Consider the following 27613-nt stretch of genomic DNA (forward strand, 5'->3'; position numbering starts at 1 on the left):
GGAGTGCAGTGGCGCAATCTTGGCTCACTCTAACCTCTGCCTCCCAGGTTCAAGCAATTCTCCTGCCTCAGCTTCCCGAGTAACTGGGATTACAGGCGCCCACCACCACGCCCAACTAATTTTTGAATTTTTGGTAGAGACGGGGTTTCACCATATTGGCCAGGCTGGTCTCAAACTCCTGACCTCAGGTGACCCACGTGCCTCGGCCTCCCAAAGTGCTGGGATTACAGTCGTGAGCCACTGCACTTGGCCTTTGTTTTGTTTTGAGACAAGAGTCTTGCTCTGTCATCCAGGCTGGAGTGCATTGGGGCACAATCTTGGCTCATTGCAACCAGGTTGCAACCGACTCCCAGGTTCAAGCAATTCTGGTGCCTCAGCCTTCCCGTAGCTGGGATTACAAGCATGCACCACCACACCTGACCTGTTTAATCTTTTGAGGAACTGCCAGATTGTTTTCCATAGCAGCTGCACCATTTTACATAACTACCAGCAACATGTGAGGATTTCACTTCACTTGTCACGTTGTTTTTCTTATAGTCATCTTATAATCAAAGTATCTCATTGTGATACTTTGTGTGAAGTAGTATCTCATTGTGGTTTCATCTGCATTTCCCTAAAGACTAATAATGTTGAACATTGTTTCATGTGCCTGTTGTCCATTTGCATATCTTCTTTGGAGAAATGACTTTTCAGATTTTTTGCCCATCTTTAAAATTAGGTTTTTATGTATTTTTATTATCGAATCCTAAGAGTTTTTTTTAAATATATCCTGGATACAAGGACACAAGCCCCTTTACCACATGTGTGATTTGCATATATTTTCTCCTATACTCTGCATTGTCTTTTCATCTTTTTTTTTTTTAAAAGATACAGGGTCTTGCTAGTTTGCCCAGACTGGTCTCAAACTCTTGGATTCAAGCGATCCTCCCGCTGCAGCCTCCTCAGGTAGCCAGGACTGCAGGGGCCTGCTATCACACTCAGCTTCTTTTCACTTTCCTTTTTTTCGTATCTCCATAGGATGTGAAATCTTATTTCGTTGATGGTATTCTTTGAAGCACAAACATTTTTAATTTTGATGAAGTCCAATTTATTTTTTCTCTTGTTGCTTGTGCTTTTGATGTCTAGGTCAGGACCTAATCCAAGGTCTTGAAAATTTACGCCTATTACTTTTTTGAAATAACTTTTTAGTTTTAGCTCTTATATTTAGATCTCTGATCCATTCTGAATATTTTGTATATAGTATATGGAAGGGTTCTGACTTCATTCTTTTGCATGTGGATATCTAGTTGTCCCAGAATCACCTATGGAAAATGTTATCTTTAAGTTGTCTTGGTACCTTTGTCAAAAATCAGTTTATCATAAGCAGGCAGGTTGATTTCTGGATTTTCAGTTTATTTCTATTGATTGATTATCCTCCATGATCACTCGTTTTTTTAAAAACTTTTATTTTAGGTTCATGGGTACGTGTGCCAGGTTTGTTATATAAGTAAAAGGTAAACTGTGTGTCCTGGGGGTCAGCATACAGATCATTTTGTCATGCAGGTAATAAGCATAGTACTTCATAGGTATTTTTTTCTGGTCTTCTTTTTTCTTTTCTTTTTTTTTTTTTTTTTTTTTTGGAGAAGGGGTCTCGCTCTGTTGTCAAGGCTGAAGTGCAGTGTTATGCCATCATGGCTTACCGTAACCTCGACCTCATGGGCTCAAGTGATCCTCCCACTTCATTCTCCTGAGTAGCTGGAACCACAGGCATGTGGCACCAAATCTGGCTAACTTTTTGTAGAGACAGGGTTTTGCCATGTTGCGCAGGCTGCCCATGAACTCGTAAGCTCAAGCAGTCTGACTGCCTCAGTCTCCCAAAGTGCTGGAATTACAGGCATGAGCCACCACCCAAGCCCAGCCTATTAGCATTTTCAACTACTAAATAGTATTCTGTGTATGCAAAAGTTTATTTAAGCATATTACATATTAAGTATTGTATTTGGAACTTAGTTTTATCTAGTTCTGTACACTTTTTTTTGTTTTTGTTTTTGTTTTTTTGAGATGGGCTCTCACTTTGTCACCCAAGCTGGAGTGCAGTGCCATGATCTCGGGTCACTGCAACCCCTGCCTCCTGGGTTCAAGCAATTCTCCTGCCTTAGCCTCCCCAGTAGCTGGGATTATAGGCATGCATCACCATGCCTGGCTAAGTTTTATATTTTTTGGTAGAGACAGGGTTTCACTGTGTTGGCCAGGCTGGTCTCAAACTCCTGACCTCAAACAGTCCACCTGCGTTGGCCTCCCAAAGTGCTGGAATTACAGGTGTGAGCCACTGGGCCTAGCCAGTACACTTTTTAGATATAGGAAATTGGGGCCTATAACGATAAATTAGGCAAAGGTAATAAATTAAAATTGAATGATTTAATATAACTGTGCTCAAACAGGTTGAGTGGTACAACTGGACCATTCTGGGGGCCACATTTATTATATCAATATCATTTAGTGATTTTTCCTTGAGCCATTTGACATTTATGTGGAGCACCTTTCATACCCATTCTAATAGTTGGTCAGAAATGCAGGTCATAATTTGATAATCTGTAAATCTTTAAGATGTATAAGCTTATAAAATATCTATGGATAATATACTTTTTAGCAGTGTGAGCAAGTTACTGTATAGTTTTTGTATTTTAGAATTGTCAAAGTCTACTTTTTTTTCAAATTAAACTTTAATAATTATAACCAGTCTTTATTCACTTTACCATAGTAGTGCTAATTATGGGATGTAATTTCAATGTGAGGCAGACTTCTTTCTGGTAAAATACCTACAGCACCAAAACAGCCACCATAAATGCAAAAAGAAAGAAATTTATTTGACTAATTTATAAATTTGATTAATCAGCTAATGAATGACTTTTTATGGAGATAAGTTACAGTAGCTTTTTATTGTATGTCTTCTTGGTTGTAAGTATCTAGAAGAACCATTTCTACAGATCATCTGATAGAACTTAATATAGTTCTCTGCACAAGCAAGGGTTTAATCTTCTTGATGATGCAGACCTGAACTTCCCTATATGTGTTTTGTATTATCTTAAAATTTTATTTGTGTTGGGAATAGCAATTCTTAATTACTTTTTTTTTTTTAAATGCTTGTAGATGTGAGTATGCAGTGCTCACAGGATATACTTCGAATGCTCCTCTCTCTTCAGCCAGTTCTTCAGGATGCCATTCAGAAAAAAAGAACAGTAAGACCTTGGGGTGTTCAGGGTCCTCTTACTTGGCAACAATTTCATAAAATGGCTGGCCGAGGCTCTTATGGTAAGTAATTTATAGTGATAAATAATGACTGATTTTATTTCAGTTCTCAGATTTCTGTGCCCAACTAGAATAAGCACATGAATTTTCTTTAAATATATTTGTGGTATATTCTTAAGGCCATTGTGGTCCAATCCTAGCTTTTTTCCCCACCATTTCAAACATTCAGCTTATTCAACTCTCCAACCCCGCTTCAAAAGGAGTGGCTTCTCTTAGGTCTGTTCTTGCACATAGGGGACTTTCCCTCAAGATTTTACATGAAGAAAGGGACATACTGCTAAGGTTTTTTTTTTTTAATGGCAAAAAAATACTTTTGTTATAAATTATTTTACAAAATTCAATGAAAAAGGGAGGCGGAGTGGGGAATGAGGGCTATACTAGTGATAAAAGGAGCTAAGGTCTTCATTTAAAAATAATTACAACAAAGAAGAAATTTGCTGGTTGTGACGAGTAGAAAATGAATTCTCATAATAGGTATGCAGATTTATGGTCAGCTGTGATGAAAAGACTATTCCAAATATTTGGACTATTTGTGGAAGATTATCTCTGAAAGGTGGGCTATAATTGGAGTTTTTCAAATGTATTTGGAATAATACTTCTTGAAATCTTTGACTTTTGTGTATGGATTTGGAATGTATTATATGTGAAAGTAATGGATTTGCCTATATTTTCCTTTTCTCCTTCTTTTAATGGCTAAATAATTTAAATCTCATTACAAAACCTCCGCCTCCTGGGTTCACGCAATTCTCCTGGCTTAGCCTCCTGAGTAGCTGGGAATATGGGTGCACGCCACCATGCCTGGCTAATTTTTTGTATTTTTAGTAGAGACAGGGTTTCATCATGTTGGCCAGGCTGGTCTCAAACTCCTGGCCTCAAGTGATCTGCCCGCCTCAGCCTCCCTAAGTGCTGGGATTACAGGCATGAGCCACCACGCCCAGCCAGAAAATATATTTTAGTATAAACTTTTACATTATTTTAAAAACTAAGATAGTAACTGGGTGCGGTGGCTCACGCCTATAATCTCAGCACTTTGGAAGGCCAAGGCAAGTGGGTCACCTGAGGTCGGGAGTTCTTTGAGACCAGCCTGATCAACATGAAGAAACCCCATTTCTACTAAAAATACAAAATAAGCCGGGCATGGTGGTGCATGTCTGTAATCCCAGCTACTTGAGAGGCTGTGGCAGGAGAAGGAGAATCACTTGAACCTGGGAGCCAGAGGTTGCCACCAGCCAAGATCACGCCATTGCACTCCAGCCTGGGCAACAAGAGCGAAACTCTGTCTCAAAAAAAAAAAAAAAAAAAAAGACAACCTAATATAGTACATTTATTTATTTCTGTGCCTTAACTGATTTTGGAGATCATTTTTATCTGCACATATAGAGATTATCTTTTTTTTTTAATGGCTATATGTATTCATGTATTCCATTGTTCTTTACATATGATAATATATTTTACGAGTGCAGTGTTTATGAACATATAGATTGTTTCCACCATTATCATTACAGCTCTATTTCAGTAATGCACAGATCCCTGGCTTTAAAGCATGGGTGTATTTTTATTTTATTTATTATTTTTTTGAGATATGTTCTGTCACCCTGGCTGGAGTACAGTGGCACAATCATGGCTCACTGCAGCCGTAACCTCCTGGGCCCAAGTGATCTTCCCACCTCAGCCTCCCAAGTAGCTGGTACTACAGGTGTGTGCCACCACACCCAGCTAATTTTTGTATATTTTGTAGAGATGAGGTTTTGTCATGTTTCCCAGGCTGGTCTCCAGCTCCTGGGCCCTAGTGCAGCCTCCCAAAGGGCTAGACTGTAAGCACCCAGATGTGTATTTCAAGAAAAAAAAAAAAAAAAATTAAATAACTCTCTGTAATTCTGTAATACCTTTTTTTTTAAATTTATTATTATTTTTTTGAGACAGTCTCACTTTCTCGCCCAGACTGGAGTGTAGTGGCGTGATGTCAGCTCACTGCACCCTCCGCCTCCCAGGTTCAAGCAGTTCTCATGCATCAGCCTTATGAGTATCTGGGATTACAGGCATGCATTAACCACACCTGGCTAATTTTTATATTTTTAGTGGAGAAGGGATTTTGCCATGTTGCCCAGTCTGTTTTCGAACTCCTTGCCTCAAGTGATCCACCTACCTAGGCCTCCCAAAGTGCTGAGATTACAGGCGTGAGCCACCATGCCCAGCCCCTGTAATATCAATTTGAATGCCCACCAGTTAAACTGCCTATTTTCCCAAAGCCTTGCCTAGCAGGTTGCTGATTCAGTGTTTGAGAGATTAAATAGTACAGACTGTGGGGATAGATTTCCTGGGTTTAAATTCCTACCCTGGTACTTCTTGTGAAATTAGCGCTAGAGAAATTGCTTAACTTCCTAATTTATGTTATTCTCATCTCTAAAATGAAGTTAATAATAGTTTCTGCCTTATGTTTTTTGTGAGGATTAAATGAGTCAGTACAAAGAGCTTTCAACAGTACCTAGCACATAGCTTTATCATTGTTTGCTATTACTAATTTTAAATTACTTTTTTTTTAATGAGAAAGATCATCTTTTTATGTGTTATAGTTTTGTTTTGTAATCTTCATGCTCTTAACCCATTTTTCTATTAGATTGTTGGTCATTGTCTTTTAAAAATTTTTTATTATGTTAAGAACACTCACCAGGCATGGTGACTCATGCCTGTAATCCCAGCACTTTGGGAGGCCGAGGTGGGCGGATCACTTGAGGTCAGTAGTTTGAGACCAGCCTAGCCAACATGATGAAACCCCATCTCTACCAAAATACAAAAAATTATCCAGGTGTGGTGATATGTGCCTATAATCGCAGCTACTCGGGAGGCTGAGGTGAGATAATTGCTTGAACCCAGGAGGTGGAGGTTGGAGTGAGTGGAGATCGCAACACTGCACTGCAGCCTAGGCAACAGAACAAGACTCCATCTCAAAAACAAAAAAAAAAAACCTAAAAAACAGAACACTTAACATGAAATCTACACTCTTTTTTTTTTTTTTGAGACGTTGTCTCGCTGTGTCACCCAGGCTGGAGTGCAGTGGCCGGATCTCAGCTCACTGCAAGCTCCGCCTCCCGGATTCACGCCATTCTCCCGCCTCAGTCTCCGAGTAGCTGGGACTACAGGCGCCCACCACCACGTCCGGCTAATTTTTTTGTATTTTTAGTAGAGACGAGATTTCACCATGTTAGCCAGGATGGTCTTGATCTCCTGACCTCGTGATTCACCCGCCTCGGCCTCCCAAAGTACTGGGATTACAGGCTTGAGCCACCGTGCCCGGCGAAATCTACACTCTTAATAAGGTTTTTTTCTTTTTTCTATTTTTTTAAATTATATTGTTTTTAAATGTATAAATAGGGATGGTGTCTCACTGTGTTGCCTAGGCCTCAAACTCCTGGGCTCAAGTAATCCTCCCACCTCAGCCTCCCAGGGTGCTGAGATTTACAGGCATGAGCCATAGCACCTGGCCTACAGTGTATTTTTATGTCCTTTTTTTTTTTTTTTTTTTTGAGACGGAGTTTTGCTCTTGTTGCACGGGCTGGAGTGCAATGGCGCAGTCTCAGCTCACCGCAACCTCTACCTCCTGGGTTCAAGCAATTCTCCTGTCTCAGCCTCCCGAGTAGCTGGGATTACAGGCATGCACCACTACGTCTGGCTAATTTTGTATTTTTAGTAGAGATGGGGTTTCTCCACGTTGGTCAGGCTGGTCTCAAACTCCTAACCTCAAGTGATCTGCCCACCTCGGCCTCCCAAAGTGCGGGAATCAGGTGTGAGCCACTACACCCAGACCCATGCCAAAAATTTAAATGCAGACCAGACGTGGTGGCTCCCGCATGTAATCTCAGCACTTTGGGAGGCTGAGGAAGGAGGATCACTTGAGTTCAGGAGTTTGAGACCAACCTGGGCAACACAGCAAGATCCCATCTCTACAAAAACTTTAAAAATTAGCCAAGCATAGTGGCACACACCTGTAGTCCCAGCTATTCGGGAAGCTGAGGCCAGACGATTACTTGAGCCCAGTATGTTAATGCTGCAGTAAGGCATGATTGTTCCACTGCAGTCTAACCTGGGCAAAAGAGCAAGACTCTATCTCAAAAAAATAAGTAAATAAAAAGACTTGTTTAGGAAATTCCTAACTGTTGAAAAGTCTTGATCACTGGCATTAAGTATTTTTGTCTGTAATAAAATATTTTCACTCATAATGACTTCATTAACTTTTGACATTTAAATAAAAAGGAGACATGTCTTGTTTTTAAGTGTTTTCTTAAAATACATCTTTCTTATTTAGGAACTGATGAATCCCCAGAACCACTGCCAATCCCCACATTTTTGTTGGGTTATGATTATGATTATCTGGTGCTTTCTCCATTTGCTCTTCCTTATTGGGAGAGACTTATGCTGGAACCCTATGGATCTCAAAGAGATATAGCCTATGTTGTACTGTGTCCAGAGAATGAAGCATTGTTAAATGGAGCCAAAAGCTTTTTTAGAGATCTTACTGCAATATATGAGGTAGGTGTTTAAAAAGAGATGACATTTTAAAAGTACCTTACGATTTGTATTGTTGTATATACAGCATACTGGGCAGTTCAGTTGATTGGGACACAGTGATAATGTCAGATTAGATGTTTATTTCTCATACTAGCCAGTTACATTCTTTGCTGAGTTTGACCCAGTCTGTTAGATGTGTATGCCGTGGGTCAGAGTGGCTATCTCCCTATTGGAGGAAGAAACATTGAGGGCATGTATATATATCCATTTTAATGTGGCCTTTTCTAAAACAAAGGGTAAATGTTAAGTAGCTCCTCAGGAAAAAAATTACATTTACAAAAATTCTAGTCTTTATTCTCCAGGATTTCAGGTAGTGACACTAGGCCTCACTTTCCTCATATGTAAAATAAATCTATGCTAGATATCACTAAGGTCCATTTCGGGTCTGAAATTCTTGTCCTTTCTTTTAAGTTATAATTTTCAATATCCATTACCAGGCACAATAATTGTAAATTGAAAGTGTTATGGGACATAAAGTCTTACTTTATTATTCCTTCCTTTTTCCACAAAGGCTTAGAAATTTAGTCTTTAAATTTTGATTCCTTTTACAATCTGAATGTTAGTGTATGTTCGTTTAGCTTCCTTATAAAATTTTCCACATAATTACAAGGTATTTGTAGTGTGTTTTTAATAAATAAACATTTCCCAAAGGGTGTTATTTGGAACATTAGCTGGTAAAATCCTCTCAGAAAAAAAGTTCCATAGTTAAATAGGCTTGGGGAAACATTGTATATTATATTACTTTTTAGAGATTCACAATTCGTACTAGGTTTTTAAAGGCTTTGAAATTCTTATAGTAAAGAAGTCTTCTAAGTTTGCTTAATCCAATGTTACAAATTTATTTGACATTGGGCTTCTTACAACAAAAATCAGTGACTCACAAAACTAGACGGAGAGGATATATAAATAAATTTGTATACCAATTTTTATTATGCTTTGATTTAGGGATATGTGTATTCATAATTCATGGAGTTAATGTATACCTAAAATCCTGCATTTTTATGCTTACTTATTTCTGCATTCTGCAAGCTTTTATTCAAACCACATGGTTCTGGTACTATTGTTATCTAGGTGTTTTTTCATTAGAGATATTTTAATTTTGAAAAAAATTTAATGAATTTCTAATGTAAAAATGAAAAAGACCTGTGGCACCATTTCACTCTTGATATGTTTATTTTTTTGACCTACTTCTAAAAACACCCTTGATATTTTTATCATAACTGTTAATTGCAAATGGTTAAGCTTATTTTAAATAGCTTTCATGCTTGGTTTTATAATGTGTACCTAAACACTATAATAAATTTACTAATTCTGCTTTCTGTATGTATATTTGTAGTCCTGTCGATTAGGTCAACATAGACCTGTTTCTCGACTGTTAACAGATGGGATCATGAGAGTTGGATCTACTGCATCAAATAAACTATCAGAAAAATTGGTAGCAGAATGGTTTTCTCAGGCAGCTGATGGTAACAATGAAGCATTTTCTAAACTCAAGCTTTATGCACAAGTCTGCAGATATGACCTAGGTATTGAATTTGTATTTATTTGTATAAGGCTGGTGTTGGCAAAATGTGGCCTAGTCCACCAGCTGTTTTTGTACATAAAATTTTACTGGAACACAGCCATCCTCATTTATTTGTGTATTTTCACTGGCTGCTTTTGTGCTACAACATTGGAGCTGAGTAATTGTGATAGAGACTGTGTGGCTGCAAAGACAAAAGTATTTATTATCTGACCCTTTACAGAACAAGTTTGCTGATCCCTAATGAGGGATCCCATCAGGTAGGATGAAATTACGGGTTATAAATAAATTTTCTGTTGCCTCTGTAGGGTCTGATGTTTTAATAACATGAAGATTCTTCATTTGTTACAGTTCAGAGATAAAATAATTTATAGTTAATCTCTACCAAACCAAGAAATAGTTCTTTGTTGTAGCTAAGAAAATGACAGCTGTTTAAGACTTGCTTGTTACATACATTTTTTTCTTTCATTCTACCCATGCCCAACTGTATTGCTTATAAATACTCTTGAAATAAATATCAGTGGACTTCCTTTAGACTTAATCCAAAGAGATGCAGAACCAAAATATTGAATCTCATTAGACATTCCTGTAATTTGAACGCCATGATAACATTATACCATTTTATATTTTAATTAGCTGCCAATGTAGTCAATATTTATTTGATTTGTGATTTAGAAACCCTTTGAATAGTTTGATGAATATTGCTAGATACCTTTTTTTTACATTTCATTATACTTAGAAAATAGAATTTTGTTACACTTTCATAGTAATCATTTCTTTAATTTTGAGTGAAAATTCTGGCTTTTTCAATTCCATTTTAAATATGTTTCTTCAGTTTCTAGAGGAAAATAGAAAGCAAATGTAGGTCACACCATTAGCAAGCAATGTAGGGGCTATAATTACCAAGAAAACATCAACTGGATTATGATTCTGTTTACACAGTAGAATAAAAAAAAGAACCAGTCGCTGAAATAAAGAATTAAATTTCCTACCTGTTTTTATTCTTTAGGTCCTTATCTTGCTTCCCTGCCATTGGACAGCTCTCTACTTTCCCAGCCAAATTTAGTTGCCCCTACAAGTCAGTCTTTGATTACTCCACCTCAGATGACAAATACTGGAAATGCTAATACTCCATCTGCCACCTTAGCATCTGCAGCGAGCAGCACTATGACAATGACTTCAGGTGTTGCCATATCTACTTCAGTTGCCACAGCTAATTCAACTTTGACCACAGCTTCAACTTCATCTTCATCATCCTCCAACTTGAGTAGTGGAGTATCATCAAATAAACTACCTTCGTTTCCACCCTTTGGCAGTATGAACAGTAATGCTGCAGGATCCATGTCTACACAAGCAAATACAGTTCAGAGTGGTCAACTAGGAGGGCAACAGACATCAACTCTACAGACAGCTGGGATTTCTGGAGAATCATCTTCACTTCCCACTCAGCCGCATCCTGATGTGTCTGAAAGGTACCTTTAAAAATACTGCTTTTGCAGAAATATGAAAACTATGATACTTCTTTTTTCTTTTTTTTCTTGAGACAGAGTCTCATTCTTTTGCCCAGGGTGGAGTGCAGTGGCGGGATCTCCATTCACTGCAGCCTCTGCCTCCTGTTTTCAAGCGAATCTCCTCCCTCAACTTCCCCAGTAGCTGGAATTACAGGCATGTGCCACCACACCTGGTTAATTTTTGTATTTTTAGTAGAGACGGGGTTTTGCCGTGTTGACCAGGCTCAAACTTCTGACCTCAGCTGATCGGCCCGCCTTGGCTTCCGAAAGTGCTGGCATTACAGATGTGAGCCACCATGCCCAACCATGCTGTTTTTTTAGACATTTTGAATGAACATAAAGTGCTTTTTTATCTTATTCTTGAAATTTTAGTTTGTATCTTTTTTTAAGACAAGGTCTCACTCTGTCACCCAGACTGGAGTACAGTGCATGATCACGGCTCACCGCAGACTCGACCTCTTGGGCTCAGGTGATCCTCCCACCTCAACCTTCTGAGTAGCTGGGACTTACAGGCATGCACCACCACACCCAGCTACTTTTTTGTAGAGACGGGGTTTTACCATGTCGCCCTGGCTGGTCTGGAACTCTTGGACTCAGCGATCTGCCTGCCTTAGCCTCCCAAAGTGCTGGGATTACAGGCATGAGCTACCGCACCAGGTCTAGTGTTGAATATTTTATGTATAAAATTATAATGAGGACTTTACTTCATAAAATCTTTATCATAGAATTCTAGAATCTGAGGGTGGGAATTAAGAGCTTGAAAACCATGTAGTCCAGATACCCATATGACATTTGAGTCTTCTGTGGCATAATTGTCAAGTAGATTTGCCTCTGCAAATCACTCTAGTGATTGAGAAGTCACTGTTGACCCAGTCTATTTAGAGGCTTTAGAGTCATACTAAAGTTTGAATCTCAGCTCTGCCATTTAGCTGCTTTGTGACTTTGGGGAAACTCTAACTTTCTGAGCATGTTTTCTTATGTGTAAGATGAGAGTAATATGATACAATATACATTAAGTACTTTACACAGTGATTCCAAGTTATTTATGGTGACAGGAATGATTATGACAGCTCTCATTCCTTTTATGATGAAGGTTTTGAGTGATCTTCCCTTTTGATTTATAGGCTAGGTTAACCAGAGCTTAATTATATCTGTCAGCTATCCAGGATGCAGTTGTGCCCAAAATTACACTCATGTGGGTAAAAACAAATCATTACCCAGATTGATCCACCCCTCTTGAACATATGAATAGATTTGAAGTGTAAAAAAAATCAAATCACCCATCAAAGAAGGAAACTTGTTCACCATTGAAGCTATAAAGTATGAAATAAATGTATATAGTCTAAAAATAGGACGAGATTAAGTGGTTCATGCCTGTAATCCTAGCACTTTGAGAGGCTAAGGCAGGAGGATTGCTTGAGACCAAGAGTTCAAGACCAACTTGGTTAACATAGTGAGACCCCCATCTCAAAAAAAAAACAAACATATATGTATAGTCTAAAAATGTACTAGAACATTGAATGAGTCTGGAAATGTGGTTTCTGGAAACGTGGTTTCTTTCTGGCCTAGCTCTACCTGTAGCCAACTTTATAAATTTGGGAAGCTATTTGAGATAGCCTCAGACAAAGAGACCTATCTTTGTCTCAGTTTTATCCCTTAAACTCTAAGCGATCTTTTGTATCTAATACTCTATGGTTTTAAGAATTCTTTTTTTCTTTTTTCTTTTTTGGTAAATTTAAGGTAAGACCTCTTAAGGCAAGTGTCTTTATATATTGTGAAATTGTATTTACAATGTTTATGGTTCACTTTGGTGAGAAAGAAATGTCTTTCATTTTCAGAGAGGCTTTCTCACATCTTTCACCAAAAAAGAGGGAGGAGGGAGGTATATTAAGAACCTGCTTAGGCCAGGCGCGGTGGCTCAAGCCTGTAATCCCAGCACTTTGGGAGGCCGAGACGGGCGGATCACGAGGTCAGGAGATCGAGACCATCCTGGCTAACACGGTGAAACCCTGTCTCTACTAAAAATACAAAAAATTAGCCGGGCGAGGTGGCGGGCACCTGTGGTCCCAGCTACTCAGGAGGCTGAGGCAGGAGAATGGCGTGAACCCGGGAGGCGGAGGTTGCAGTGAGCTGAGATCCGGCCACTGCACTCCAGCCTGGGCGACAGAGCAAGACTCCGTCTCAAAAAAAAAAACCTGCTTAGATGCTACTTCAAGCATATACAGTATAACTTTTTGTCTCATTTCTACCTTAAACTTTAGCACGATGGATCGGGATAAAGTGGGAATCCCCACAGATGGTGATTCACATGCGATCACATATCCGCCTGCAATTGTTGTTTATATAATTGATCCTTTTACATACGAAAATACAGACGAGAGCACTAACTCTTCTAGTGTGTGGACATTGGGGCTACTTCGATGCTTTCTAGAAATGGTCCAGACTCTTCCTCCTCATATCAAGAGTACTGTTTCTGTACAGGTAAGAGTGATAAATGTTGTGAGTTAAAATTATGTAAAACAGTTTGATGTTGTCAGAAGTTTCAGATACTACTTTTCTGTATTCAAATTGATTATCTAAAAGCCAAGTTCTGTTATATTGATTTTACTTTAATATCATAGTATAAATCTTAGATAATTTATAAAAGATAAACTTTACAGTCATACCACAGTAATAATACAGAATTTAAAAAAAGTCCATTAAGTACATTAAATGTTTCTCCTGTGTTACTTTTATAAGCCAATTTTTAAATTCATGAGCCTAAATAGAAAGATATAGCACATACAAGACAGGTTGCAAGAAAAGGAGAAAGCAATTAACCATATTAAGTTGTTAGAAGAAATTTTGAATTTATTTTATAGACTTCAGGACTGGTCAGTGGCATTATTAATATAATTATTACATAGAAAATTTATAGTTTTTTGTTGTTTTTTTTTTTTTTTGAGATGGAGTCTCATTCTGTCGCCAGACTGGAGTGCAGTGGCGCAATCTCGGCTCACTGCAACCTCCGCCTCCCAGGTTCAAGCGATTATCCTGCCTCAGCCTCCTAAGTAGCTGGGACTACAGGCGTGTGCCACCACGCCTAGCTAATTTTTGTATTTTTAGTGGAGATGGGGTTTCACCATGTTGGCCAGGATGGTCTCTGTCTCTTGACCTTGTGATCCGCCCACCTTGGCCTCCAAAAGTGCTGGGGTTATAGGTGTGAGCCACTACGCCTGGCTAGAAAATTTTAAATAGTCCTTTAGTTCAGAACCCATTGATAAAATTGGCTACTTATTCAAAGCCTACATAATAGATAAGAAAACAATTCTTAAATTTTCATTTAAATTAGGTTTTGTTTAAATTTTCTAGTAAAAAGTTTTTAGAGTTTTAGACCCACAATTCCTGTTATTCTCTTTTGAAAGTTTAACATTTGTAATATTTGCCTACACTTCTTAGATTATTCCTTGTCAGTACCTGTTGCAACCTGTGAAGCATGAAGATAGAGAAATCTATCCCCAGCATTTAAAATCCCTGGCTTTTTCGGCCTTTACCCAGTGTCGGAGGCCACTTCCAACATCAACCAATGTGAAAACATTGACTGGCTTTGGTCCAGGTTTAGCCATGGAAACTGCCCTTAGAAGTCCTGATGTAAGTATGTTTTTCAAGACCAAAGTTGTTGAATGACTATACATACTTTTTTTTTTTTTTTTTGAGATGGAGGCTTACTTTGTCACCCAGGCTGGAGTGCAGTGGGGCAGTCTCGGCTCATCACAACCTCCGCCTCCTGGGTTCAAGCGATTCTCCTGCCTCAGCCTCCTGAGTAGCTGGGATTACAGGCATGCGCCATCTTGCCCAGCTAATTTTGTGTGTTGGGGGGGGTGGGGCTTGTCTTGTTGGCCAGGCTGGTCTTGAACTCCTGACCTCAGGTGATTGCCCACCTCTGCCTCCCAAAGTGCTGGGATTACAGGCACGAGCCACTGCGCCCTGCCAACACTTTTATGATATTATGCAAAACTAAGTGCAATTTTTGGCTTAGCTCTCATTTTCCAATTATCTTATAATTAGGTAAATGATAATTACATTTTAAATACATATTTATCTAAGATTGTATAGTATGATAATACCTTAATTTTTTATTTTATAGAGACCAGAGTGTATTCGACTTTATGCACCTCCTTTTATTCTGGCTCCAGTGAAGGACAAACAGACAGAGCTAGGAGAAACATTTGGAGAAGCTGGACAGAAATACAATGTTCTTTTTGTGGGATACTGTTTATCACATGATCAAAGGTGGATTCTTGCATCTTGCACAGATCTCTATGGAGAACTTTTAGAAACTTGTATCATTAACATCGATGTTCCAAATAGGTATTTGTATTTCCCTAAGTATATCATATCATTCCATTTTTCATGTGTGTGAGTGTGTGTGTGTGTGTATATATATGTGTGTGTGTGTATATATAGAGTTTCATTTTTAATGAATAGAAAACCAGCTTGAAGGTTTTGTATATATTAAAATATTAAGATGTGGGATTGTGGGTGCTTTTTACTTTTTTCTGTAGTGAATGTTTATATTGTATAAGATAATTAAAAGTAATTATGATTATATGAACAAAAAACATTAAGGTCACTAACTTCTGTGTCATAAAGCTTGAGGCAATTATTTTAGCTGAACATTTGTGAAAGATGTAGTTAGAAAACACTTCTGCAATTAAATGGTCTAGTAAGTATAAAACATTAAACTTTTCTCATATACCATCTAAGATATAGCCCCTAATTAACTAAGTTAACTTCATTTACTAAAATTGGCAATTTAAAATTTTATCATTTAATGTTAGGATGTAGCCGGGTGTGGTGGTGGGTGCCTATAATCCCAGCTACTCAGGAAGCTGAGGCAGGAGAATCACTTGAATCTGGGAGGCGGAGGTAGCGGTGAGCCGAGATCATGCCATTGCATTCCAGCCTGGGCGACAAAATGAGACTGTCTCAAAAAAAAAAAAGTTAGCATGTCTTCAGAATATGATGGCCATTTTAGAATTCTTGGCAGTAAATACTATGTCCAGTTATTTGCGAAGGATATAACTAATAGGTCCCAACAGGTGAGCCTCATTTTGAGTTATCAAAGCTGGTGAACGCTGAACAGGAGAACCTGAAAAGCAAATCCGTGAAATGATTTTTAGTTTTAAGATTTGGGTTCTGGCCAGGCATGGTGGCTCATGCTTGTAATCCCAGCACTTTGGGAGGCTGAGACAAGGCGGATCACTTGAGTCCAGGAGTTCAAGACCAGCCTGGGCAACAAGGCGAAACCCTGTCTGTACAAAAATACAAATATTAGCTGGGCATAGTGGCACACCTATAGTCCCAGCTACTTGGGAGACTGAGGCAGAAGGATCACTTGAGCCCAGGAAGTTGAGGCTGCAGAGTGAGCTGAGATTGCGCCACTGCACTTCAACCTGGGTGACAGAGTGAGATCCTGTCTCAAAAAAAAAAAAAAGATTTGGGTTCTATTATTTATTTTCTTCCTTGTTATATAAAAGCCTGTTCTTTTTTAGTTGAGAAATTGAATATATGCAGAAATATCTAATGATTATTAGGTCTTAGGGTGCTGGGGAAGCAGAAGATAGGAACAATAATTTTATATTATTGGTTATAAACATTAACAAGTCTGGGCCGGGCACGGTGGCTCAAGCCTGTAATCCTAGCACTTTGGGAGGCCGAGACGAGCGGATCACAAGGTCAGGAGATCGAGACCATCCTGGCTAACATGCTGAAACCCCGTCTCTACTAAAAAATACAAAAAAAAACTAGCCGGGCGAGGTGGCGGGCGCCTGTAGTCTCAGCTGCCCGGGAGGCTGAGGCAGGAAAATGGCGTAAACCCGGGAGGCGGAGCTTGCAGTGAGCCGAGATCGCGCCACTGCACTCCAGCCTGGGCAACAGAGCGAGACTCCATCTCAAAAAAAAAAACAAGTCTGTTAAGCTTTATATTATGAACCTTAGAACAGTGCTTCCTATCTTATTTCCTTGATACAATTTTGTTTTTTTAATCGGATATTTATACTAATTAAGTGAGCTTGGGAAAGAATGTGCTCATCTGTGAAGTATGAGAAAGTAGAGAAAAAAAACCACCCTTTTCATTATCAAAATAGTATTACCATTTTACTTCCTTGATAAAGTAGAAGTGAGATAATGGTTAAGAGGGGCAATGATGGGGCTGGGTGCAGTGACTCACGCCTGTAATCCCAGCACTTTGGAGGCCAAGGCAGATGGATCACCTGAGGTCAGGAGTTCGAGACCAGCCTGACTGACATGGTGAAACCCCGTCTCTACTAAAAATACAAAAAAATTAGCCAGGCATGGTGGCACATGCCTTTAATCCCAGCTACTTGGGAGGCTGAGGCAGGAGAATCACTCGAACCCAGGAGGCGGAGGTTGCAGTGAGCCGAGATTGCACTATTGCACTCCAGCCTGCACAAGAGTGAAAATCTGTCTTAAAAAAAAAAAGCGGGCAGTGATGGAGTCAGAGAGACCTGGGCTCAAATCGCAAACCTGCCACTACTGACCTTGGAATAACTACCCTTATGCAGCTGAGTTACAGCTTACTTATATATAAAGTTGGGAGGATAGTTTTATTTGTCTCATGGAGTTGTTAGGATGAAATGAGGTATTACATGTAAATTGATTGGGCACAATGGATGGTACATAGTAAGTACTCAGTAAGTCATAGCCGCTGTTGGCCGGACATGATTGCTTACGCCTGTAATCCCAACACTTTGGGAGGCCAAGGCAGGCGGATTACCTGAGATCAGGAATTCAAGACCAGCCTGGCCAACATAGTGAAACACCATCTATACTAAAAATACAAAAATTAGGCCTCACATGGTGGCTCATGCCTGTAATCCCAGCACTTTGGGAGGCCAAGTTGGGTGGATCACGAAGTCAAGAGATGGAGACTTTCCTGGCCAACGTGCTGAAATCCCATCTCTACTAAAAATACAAAAATTAGCTGGGCGTGGTGGCACATGCCTGTAGTCCCAGCTGCTTGGGAGGCTGAGGCAGGAGAATCACCTGAACCTGGGAGGCGGAGGTTGCAGTGAGCCTAGATCATGCCACTGCACTCCAGCCTGGCGACAGGGTGAGACTCTGTCTCAAAAACAAAAAAAGAAAAAAATACAAAAATTAGTCAGGTGTGGTGACACACACCTGTAGTCCCAGCTACTAGGGAGGCTGAGGCAGGAGAATTGTTTGAACCCAGGAGGTGGAAGTTGCAATGAACTGAGGCCACGCCATTGCACTCTGGCCTGGGTGACAGAATTAGACTCCGTCTCAAAAAATAATAATAATAAAATAGTCACTGTTGCTCAGCCACAGAGTGCTTATGTTGCATGTTTGGCTAGTGAAGGATATGTATGCAGAATACATGTAACAATGTTGTTTGGACTGAGAAGTGTGGTGTTTTGGTCAGTCTTCAATTTATAGTATAGAACAGGGATTGCTTACTACAGCCCATGGACCAAATCTGGCTATTCCCATTTGAAGTACTGGCTCTTTAAAAACAGTTTGCTGGGCCAAGAGGGGTGGCTTATGCTTGTAATCCTAGCACTTTGGGAGGCCAAGGCGGGTAGATCACGAGGTCAGGAGTTCAAGACCAGCCTGGCCAAGATGGTGAAACCCCATCTCTACTAAAAATACAAAAATTCGCCGGGCGTGGTGGCAGGCACCTATAATCCCAGTTACTGGGGAAGCTGAGGTAGGAGAATCACTTGAACCCAGGAGGCGGAGGTTGCAGTGAGCAGAGATCACGCCACTGCACTGTAGCCTAGGCAACAGAGCAAGACTCCGTCTCAAAAAAAAAAAAAATTTTGCTGGGCAGGCGCGGTGGCTCATGCCAACACTTTGGGATACTGAAACAGGATCACCTGAGGTCAGGAGTTGAGACCAGCCTGGCCAACATGGTGAAACCCCCTCTCTGCTAAAAATACAAAAATTAGCTAGATATGATGGTGGGTGCCTATAATCCCAGCTGCTCGGGAGGCTGAGGCCAGGAGAATCACTTGAGCCTGGGAGGCAGAGGTTGCAGTGAGCCGAGATTGTGCCACTGCACTCCAGCCTGGGCGACAGAGTGAGACTCCATCTAAAAAAAAAAAAAAAAATCCCTGGTGGAGAGCAGTATTTCTGATGAATTGAGGTGTTTTAGACAAATTTTTTAAAAAATTTATATATTGTAATATGAAATAGAAAAACATGCCAAACCTATGATTTTATGAATATTCTCGCTTAGGACTTGTGTAAAGGTGTGAAGCACTAAAATAAAGGGAATCTGTTTTTCACAAATTTGAGCTCTCTTAAAATGTCGGGCTGAGCGTGGTGGCTCACACCTGTAATCCCAGCACTTTGCGGGGCCAAGGCGTGCAGATCACGAGGTCAGGAGATTGAGACCATCCTGGCTAACATGGTGAAACCCTATCTCTACTAAAAATACAAAAAATTAGCCGGGTGTGGTGACACGCAGCTGTAGTTGCAGCTACTCAGGAGGCTGAGGCAGGAGAATCACTTAAACCCAGGAAGGTGGAGGTTGCAGGTAGCCAAGATTGCACCACTGCACTCCATCCAGCCTGGGCAACAGAGTGAGATTCCATCTCAAAACAACAACAACAAAAAAAATCATAAAATTTAGAAATATTTATGACACTCTCTTTATTCATACAATAGGGCTCGTCGGAAAAAAAGTTCTGCTAGAAAATTTGGTCTACAGAAACTTTGGGAGTGGTGCTTAGGACTTGTACAAATGAGTTCATTACCATGGAGAGTTGTAATTGGTCGTCTAGGAAGGATTGGTCATGGAGAATTGAAAGGTAAAGTTGTGCTTTTATTAGTATTTATATTTCTGTTTTATGTTAATTCACACACTGTTCTGACCACATCTAGGTATATATGTTGAATACAATGCAAAGGTTATCAAATAAGGAAACACATATGTCTAGGCCACAAATGGCTTAATTCAAATTTTAAAAAGACATTTTACTCTTTTTTAATTTTAATAGCAGTCTTATTACTGCTGTTCTTACTTGTTTTCTGTTTTTTCCACTTTCTGATTGTTATTTAACTCATCCTCTGTTGAGCAGATACTAACTGAATTTGGTATACCTAATATTAGGGGGATAAAGGATGTTGAGTAGCATCAGCAGTAAGTTTGGCTTGATGACTCCAGTTTGAGGAATACACTAATTTAAAAGCCATTAACTATTTTTATGTTTTAACTTTAACTTGGTTCTACAGGATATTAATAATGCTGTTACTGTGATTTTTTTTTTTTTTTTTAAACTGTCGATACCCACAGATTGGAGCTGTTTGCTGAGTCGTCGAAACTTGCAGTCTCTAAGTAAAAGGCTCAAAGACATGTGTAGAATGTGTGGTATATCTGCTGCAGACTCCCCTAGCATTCTCAGTGCTTGCTTGGTGGCAATGGAGCCCCAAGGCTCTTTTGTTATTATGCCAGGTTAGCTATCTTTAGTTTATATCAGATTTAATTCTTTATGCAGTTTTTAAGTATTACATAACATTTATTCTTCATTTATTAAAAGAAAAAAATGTCTTTCATTTTTCAGATTCGGTGTCAACTGGTTCTGTATTTGGAAGAAGCACGACTCTAAACATGCAGACATCTCAGCTAAATACCCCACAGGACACATCATGTACTCATATACTTGTGTTTCCTACTTCTGCTTCTGTGCAAGTAGCTTCAGCTACTTATACCACTGAAAATTTGGATTTAGCTTTCAATCCCAACAATGGTAGGTAATTTGTTCCATTTTGGTAGTCTGAAGAATACCTCCCAAAATAAATTCATGTCCAATACCTGAAACATGTGAATGTTACCTTATTTTACCAAAAAATGACTTTGCAGATGTGATAAGTTAAGGATCTTGAGATGGAGAGATCATCCTCAATTATGCAGTTGGGCCCTTAATGCAATAACATGTATTCTTATAAGAAGGAGGCAGAAGGAGGTTTGACTACATAGAAGAGAAGAAAGCCATGTGATGGAAACAGCAGGAAGCAAAGTCAAAGGGAGAAGATGCTATGTTGCTGACTTTGAAGATGGTGAAAGAGCCCATGAACCAAAGAATACAGTTCTAGACTCTGGAAAAGACAAGGAAACAGATTATCCCCTTCAGCCTTCCCAACATCCTGATTTCACTCCAACGAAACTGATTTCAGACTTCCGGCCTCCAGAACTGTAAGAAAATAAATGTGTGTTGTTTTTAAGCCAGCAGTTTGTGATAACTTGTTAAAGCAGCAACAGGAAACTTAATGCAATCATTCTTTTACCTTGTTGATACCAGAACTGGTGCTGTGAATTATCCCATAAATCTTTACTTTTAAAAAGCTTTTTGAGACAGAGTCTCACTCACTCTGTCTCCCAGGCTGGAGCGCAGTGGTATAATCTCAGCCCACTGCAACCTCCACCTCCTGGGTTCAAGCGATGCTCATGCCTCAGCCTCTGGAGTAGCTGGGATTACAGGCGCATGCCACCATACCTGGCTAATTTTTGTATTTTTGGTAAAGATGGGGTTTCACCATGTTGGCCGGGCTGGTCTCAAACTCCTGACCTGAAATGATCCACCCACCTTGGCCTCCCAAAGTGCTGGGATTACAGGTGTGAGCCACCATGCCCAGCCATCTTTACTTACTTTAAAAGGCAATAGTTGGTCACAAAATATTTGTATAGGTTTACCCTTGTGCTTTTGAGGTACCTGTACATGAACTCATTTTATATATCTCTTCTGTTGATTTGCCAAAATAATATAATTTATATAAACTGCCAAAGTAGGGAGGTAGCTTTTCCAGGTGAATTTATAGTTTACATTTTAGTAGAAGAGAAAATAAATAATATTTTATTGTTATTCTGAGATACCTTAAAAAATCTCACATCTCTAAAGTCATATATATGGCTATTATGCTCTCTTGTTTTAGTGTGTTATATAATAACTCGAGTATTTTACTTAATAAAGAACATGGTATTATGCATAAATACAGTAATCCTCCTTGTCTTTGGTTTTCCTTTACATGGTTTCAATTACCCATGAGTACAGTACAATAAGATACTTTGAAAGAGAGAGTGAGAGAGACCACATTCACATCTCTTTTATTGTAGTACGTTGCTATAATTATTCTAATATTCTTGTTAATCTCTTACTGTACCTAATTTATAATTGAAACTCCATCATAGGTGTGTATGTAAAGGAAAAACCAGTATATAGGATTTGGTACTATCCTTGGTTTCAGAAATCTATGTGGGTATGGGGGTGGGTCTTGGGACATATCTGCCATGGATAAGGGGGAGTACTGCAGTCCCACTTTAAACACATTTTCATTTCCTTTGTACTATGTTTGCTTTGTATTAGTTTCCTGTTGCTGCTCTAACAAAGTACTACACATTTAGTGGCTTAAAACAACACCCATTTATTTTATCTTACAGTTCTGGAAGTCAGAAGTCCAAAATCAGTCTCGATGGGCCAAAGTCAAAATGTCAGCAGGACTGATTACTTTCTGGAGGCCCTAAGGCAAAATGTTTCCTTGCCTTTGTCAGTTTCTACAGGCCACCTGCATTCCTTGGCTCATGGTCCCTTCCTCTGTCCTGGATGCCAGCAGTATAGTGTCATCACATCTCCTTCACTGACTCTAACCCTACTGCCTCCCTCTTATTAGGACCCCTGTGATTACATTGGACCCACCCGGATAATCCAGAATAATCTCCCCATCTCAAGATCCTTAGCTTGATCACATCTACAAAGTCTTTTATGGTAACATATTCTTAGATTCCTGGGATTAGGATGTGGACATCTTTGGGGGGGCCATTATTCAGACTACCACATGCTTGTTTATGCATAATTATTTGTATGTTTTTTAGCACAATATTTGGCACATGGTAGACACTCAGTAAATGTTGGTTAAATTAACCCATTTTGGTTAAAATTTCATTTATTTTGACCCTTTCCTGTGAATGACCGTAGGATATGGAAAATGGAGTTTTAAATTTATTTTCTTTCTCCTGTTTAGATGGAGCAGATGGAATGGGTATCTTTGATTTGTTAGACACAGGAGATGATCTTGACCCTGATATCATTAATATCCTTCCTGCTTCTCCAACTGGTTCTCCTGTACATTCTCCAGGATCTCATTACCCCCATGGAGGTGATGTGGGCAAGGTAACTGTGTTGTAAATTTTAGTTTTTCTGGGTTGGGCGCAGTGACTCATGCCTGAAATCCCAGCACTTTGGGAGGCCAAGGCAGGTGGATCATGAGGTCAGGAGTCTGAGACCAGCCTGGCCAATATGGTGAAACCCCGTCTCTACTGAAAATGTAAAAAATAGCCCGGTGTGGTGGCTCGCACCTGTAGTCACAGCTAGTTGGGAGGCTGAGGCAGGAGAATCACTTGAACCTGGGAGGCGAAGGTTGCAGTGAGCCAAGATCAAGCCACCGTACTCCAGCCTGGGCGCCAAAGGAGGGTGACCAAAAAAAAAAAAAGTGTAGTTTTTCTAAATACCATTCCTTAACTTAGTAATGGATTAATATATGAAATGCAATACTATTTTTCCTTGGAAATTAGCAAGAGTTGAGGTTAATTAACAGTACATTCATGCATTTCTACATCGTAGACATGAGTACTTTGAATTGCACATTTTTAAGAGAATCTCTAAGGCTCTGCTTTCCCTGAATCCATATTTTCTAGACCATTTGGCATTACTCCTTTTTTTGTAGTTTTTGTGGCAGTTCACCATAGTTTTTTACTCAGATGTAGGATCATAGTATCTTTCAGAATCACTATATATAACTCTTAAGAGCAGCCATTCATATCAGGGCTGTGACAAGGAATATAATAAAAATACTATTTTTCTTATAAGACTAGATAAAACACTGACCATCTACTTCCCCTTTTTATCTTTAGCAATTATGGAAGCAGGCTGTCCTGACCTTGTATTTGAAGTAAAAACTAATTGGGCGGCCGGGCGCGGTGGCTCAAGCCTGTAATCCCAGCACTTTGGGAGGCCGAGACGGGCAGATCACGAGGTCAGGAGATCGAGACCATCCTGGCTAACATGGTGAAACCCCGTCTCTACTAAAAAATACAAAAAAAACTAGCCGGGCGAGGTGGTGGGCGCCTGTAGTCCCAGCTACTCGGGAGGCTGAGGCAGGAGAATGGCATAAACCTGGGAGGCGGAGCTTGTAGCGAGCTGAGATCCGGCCACTGCACTCCAGCCCGGGTGACAGAGCGAGACTCCGTCTCAAAAAAAAAAAAAAAAAAACTAATTGGGCTTCAGCGAATAACACCTATTTGAAATTATATATACTGGGCTGGGGGCGGTGGATCACGCCTGCAATCCCAGCACTTTGGGAGGCTGAGGTAGGCGGATCATGACATCAGGAGATCAAGACGATCCTGGCTAACACAGTAAAACCCCGTCTCTACTAAAAATACAAAAATTAGCTGGTTGTGGTGGTGGGCGCCTGTAGTCCCAGCTACTGGGGAGGCTGAGGCAGGAGAATGGCGTCAGCCCGGGAGGCAGAGCTTGCAGTGAGCCGAGATTGCACCACTGCACTCCAGCCTAGGCGACAGAGCGAGACTCCATCTCAAAGAAAAGAAATTATATATACTGCTGATTTGATTATTGTAGTATGCATAGGTTTAAAATTTACCCTTTCAAAGTAGGGAAGGATCTTTTTCCAATCTTACTTTGCATTCCTTCCTCCTTTTTGTAACTGCAAAGAAATTAGATAAGAAATACGTACAACAAAAAGCACCAGTAATCCCACCACCTTAATAAAACCATTTTTACTTTTAAGCAAATTATCATCCTTCCACATATGTTTATATTGCAGTTTTCAGTAAGTATAATCAGCTTTTTAATGTTGCATTTTTGTTATGCCATAATTTGTGTCCTTCCCAAAATATTGGACATGTAAGGTTTTTCTTCTGTTATAGATAATATGTAATGAACATTTTCATGCATATTATTTTTCTTTTGTCTGTTTCCTTAAATACCAAGAAATACATTAATCCAAAGGATATGAATGTGACTTAGTAGTTGTCCCTTCATGTTGCCATAATAATTTTCACAACACTATTAACTGCATTTTATAGATAGTGCTAGATTAACAAAGCTAAATTGAATCCACCTTTTGAATTGGGGTGTGGTTTTCAGGGCTTAAAGGAATATTAGCAAGTAACTTAAAGATGTCATTGAAAATTTTGTATGTTTTGGCCGGGCGCGGTGGCTCAAGCCTGTAATCCCAGCACTTTGGGAGGCCGAGACGGGCGGATCACGAGGTCAGGAGTTCGAGACCATCCTGGCTAACACGGTGAAACCCCGTCTCTACTAAAAAATACAAAAAAAGCTAGCCGGGCGAGGTGGCTGGCGCCTGTAGTCCCAGCTACTCGGGAGGCTGAGGCAGGAGAATGGCGTAAACCCGGGAGGCGGAGCTTGCAGTGAGCTGAGATCCGGCCACTGCACTCCAGCCCGGGCGACAGAGCGAGACTCTGTCTCAAAAAAAAAAAAAAAAAAAGAAAATGTTGTATGTTTTACTCATCTATGAAGGTTTACACACTTTCCTGTGAGCTTGGCATAATAATACAGACTTGTTAAACAGCTGGCATATCCATTTAATGCAATTCTTAAAATATGTTCTATTAATGCTTTTACTTATAATACTCCTAAGTATGTAGAAACTGATTTTTTTCAATATCCTTCAGTATTTTGTTAAATTGATGTCATAAGATAATGAGACTGATGGCTATAAGCCATTCTGTGTTTGTATCTGGTACTTAGCTATATTTGAGTGAACTAATAATATACTTCTAATTTTGTCTTTTTTAAGGGTCAGAGTACTGATCGGCTACTTTCAACAGAACCTCATGAGGAAGTACCTAATATTCTTCAGCAACCATTGGCCCTTGGTTACTTTGTATCAACTGCCAAAGCAGGTCCATTACCTGACTGGTTCTGGTCAGCATGTCCTCAAGCACAATATCAGTGTCCCCTTTTTCTTAAGGTATTGCCATTTCTGTCCCAGTTCCTAAATAATTCTAATTGACAGCCTAAGTCCTGAGAAATCTGGAAGTGGCTTTTTTAAGTCTTATAGCTTGTCTAAGTTCTTAAATGAATTGCCATGTGTGACTCTTTAAACAAGATCACGAAGGCGTAGTGGCTCACGCCTGTAATCCCAGCACTTCAGGAGGCTGAGGCAGGCAGATTACCTGAGGTCAGGAGTTTGAGACTAGCCTGGCTAACATGGCGAAACCTCGTCCCTACTAAAAATACAAAAATTAGCCAGGTGTGGTGGCGGGTGCCTGTAGTCCCAGCTATTCAGGAGGCTAAGGCAGGAGAATCGCTTGAACCTGGGAGGCAGAGGTTGCAGTGAGCTGAGATCGTACCACTTCATTCCAGCCTGGGCCACACACTGTGAGACTCTGTCTCAAAAAAAAGAAAAAAACTAGTTTTTAAATTTATATTTTTAGAACTTTATTCTTAAGTCAAACTCCTAGGATCCTTGTTGTTAGTGTAGATTGAGTATCCCTTATTCGAAATGCTTAGGACCAGAAGTGTTTCCACTTTTGGATTTTTTCAGATTGGGGATGCTCAGTCTGTTTCGACTGCACATACGTAAATTTAGAGCTGAGAGAAACTTTATGTTACCTCTAGTCTAACCTTCTCATTTTATAGGTGAGCATATTTAAGTTCAGAAAAACTCACCTGTTTAAAGTCATAATTGGTAATAGACTCAAGACTGAAACCTGGGTCTTTTAATGATTATTATGTTATTCTTTGAATTACATCATACTGCACTGCTGTTATGCTACATTATTTTGGGGAATAAAAGATTTATAATCTTAGGCTGGGCGTGGTGGCTCATGCCTGTAATCCCAGCACTTTGGGAGGCTGAGGCGGGTGGATCACGAGGTCAGCAGTTTAAGACCAGCCTGGCCAACATGGTGAGACCCCGTTTCTACTAAAACGACAAAAAATTAGCCAGGCGTGGTGGCATGTGCCTGTAGTCCCAGCTACTTGGGAGGCTGAGGCAGGAGAATCACTTGAATCTGGGAGGTAGAGGTTGCAGTGAGCCGAGATCATGCCACTGCACTCCAGCCTGGGTGACAGAGCAAGACTCCGTCTCAAAAAAAAAAGAAAAGATTTATAATCTTTGTAATACTTGATTTTTAGTTTCATTTACTACTTAAAAAAGTTTTTCTAGCTGTGTATAGATTACTGTGTTAAAACTGAGTGGTTTTTAAATACAATAATGAGACTCTCAGATTCATAGTGATTTATTACAACAAACTCAGGCTGGGCACAGTGATTCACACCTATAGTCCGAGCACTTTGGGTGGTCGAGGCAGGAGAATCGCTTGAGGCCAGGAGTTCATGATCAGCCTGGACAACATAGTGAAAGTTTGTCTCTCTAAAAAATTTTTAATATTAGACATGGTGGCACGTGCCTGTAGTCCTAGTAACATGAGAAGCTGAGGCAGGAGGGAGGATTGCATGAGCACAGGAAGTTGACACGGGAGGTTGAGGCTGTAGTGAGCCATGATCATGCCACTGTACTCCAGCTGTGTGACAAGAGACCCTCTCTCAAAAAAACAAAACCAAATTTGTTAGTAAGCAATGTAATGTGAAGTGGAGATAAGTCACAAAATGAGATATAAAAGCCCTATGCAGAATTTATTACTGCTGCTGGTGTTATT

General features: G+C 39.8%; 1 protein-coding gene across 1 annotated transcript in view; it reads left to right on the top strand.

Annotated features, from left to right (window-relative positions):
- The window catches only part of MED13 (mediator complex subunit 13), a 127377-nt gene that overhangs the window by 92115 nt on the left and 7649 nt on the right, over positions 1-27613 (top strand). Inside the window, exons 17-28 of the mRNA XM_033183742.1 lie at positions 3130-3291; positions 7592-7815; positions 9191-9380; positions 10386-10848; positions 13149-13368; positions 14326-14517; positions 15014-15237; positions 19579-19721; positions 20207-20365; positions 20475-20660; positions 22930-23078; positions 25747-25920. Of these exons, the coding sequence (XP_033039633.1) occupies positions 3130-3291; positions 7592-7815; positions 9191-9380; positions 10386-10848; positions 13149-13368; positions 14326-14517; positions 15014-15237; positions 19579-19721; positions 20207-20365; positions 20475-20660; positions 22930-23078; positions 25747-25920 (2486 nt within the window). The remainder of the gene's footprint in view (positions 1-3129; positions 3292-7591; positions 7816-9190; positions 9381-10385; positions 10849-13148; positions 13369-14325; positions 14518-15013; positions 15238-19578; positions 19722-20206; positions 20366-20474; positions 20661-22929; positions 23079-25746; positions 25921-27613) is intronic.

The sequence above is a fragment of the Trachypithecus francoisi genome, unplaced genomic scaffold (genome assembly GCF_009764315.1).
Source record: "Trachypithecus francoisi isolate TF-2019V2 unplaced genomic scaffold, Tfra_2.0 Lachesis_group20, whole genome shotgun sequence".
NCBI lineage: Eukaryota > Metazoa > Chordata > Mammalia > Primates > Cercopithecidae > Trachypithecus > Trachypithecus francoisi.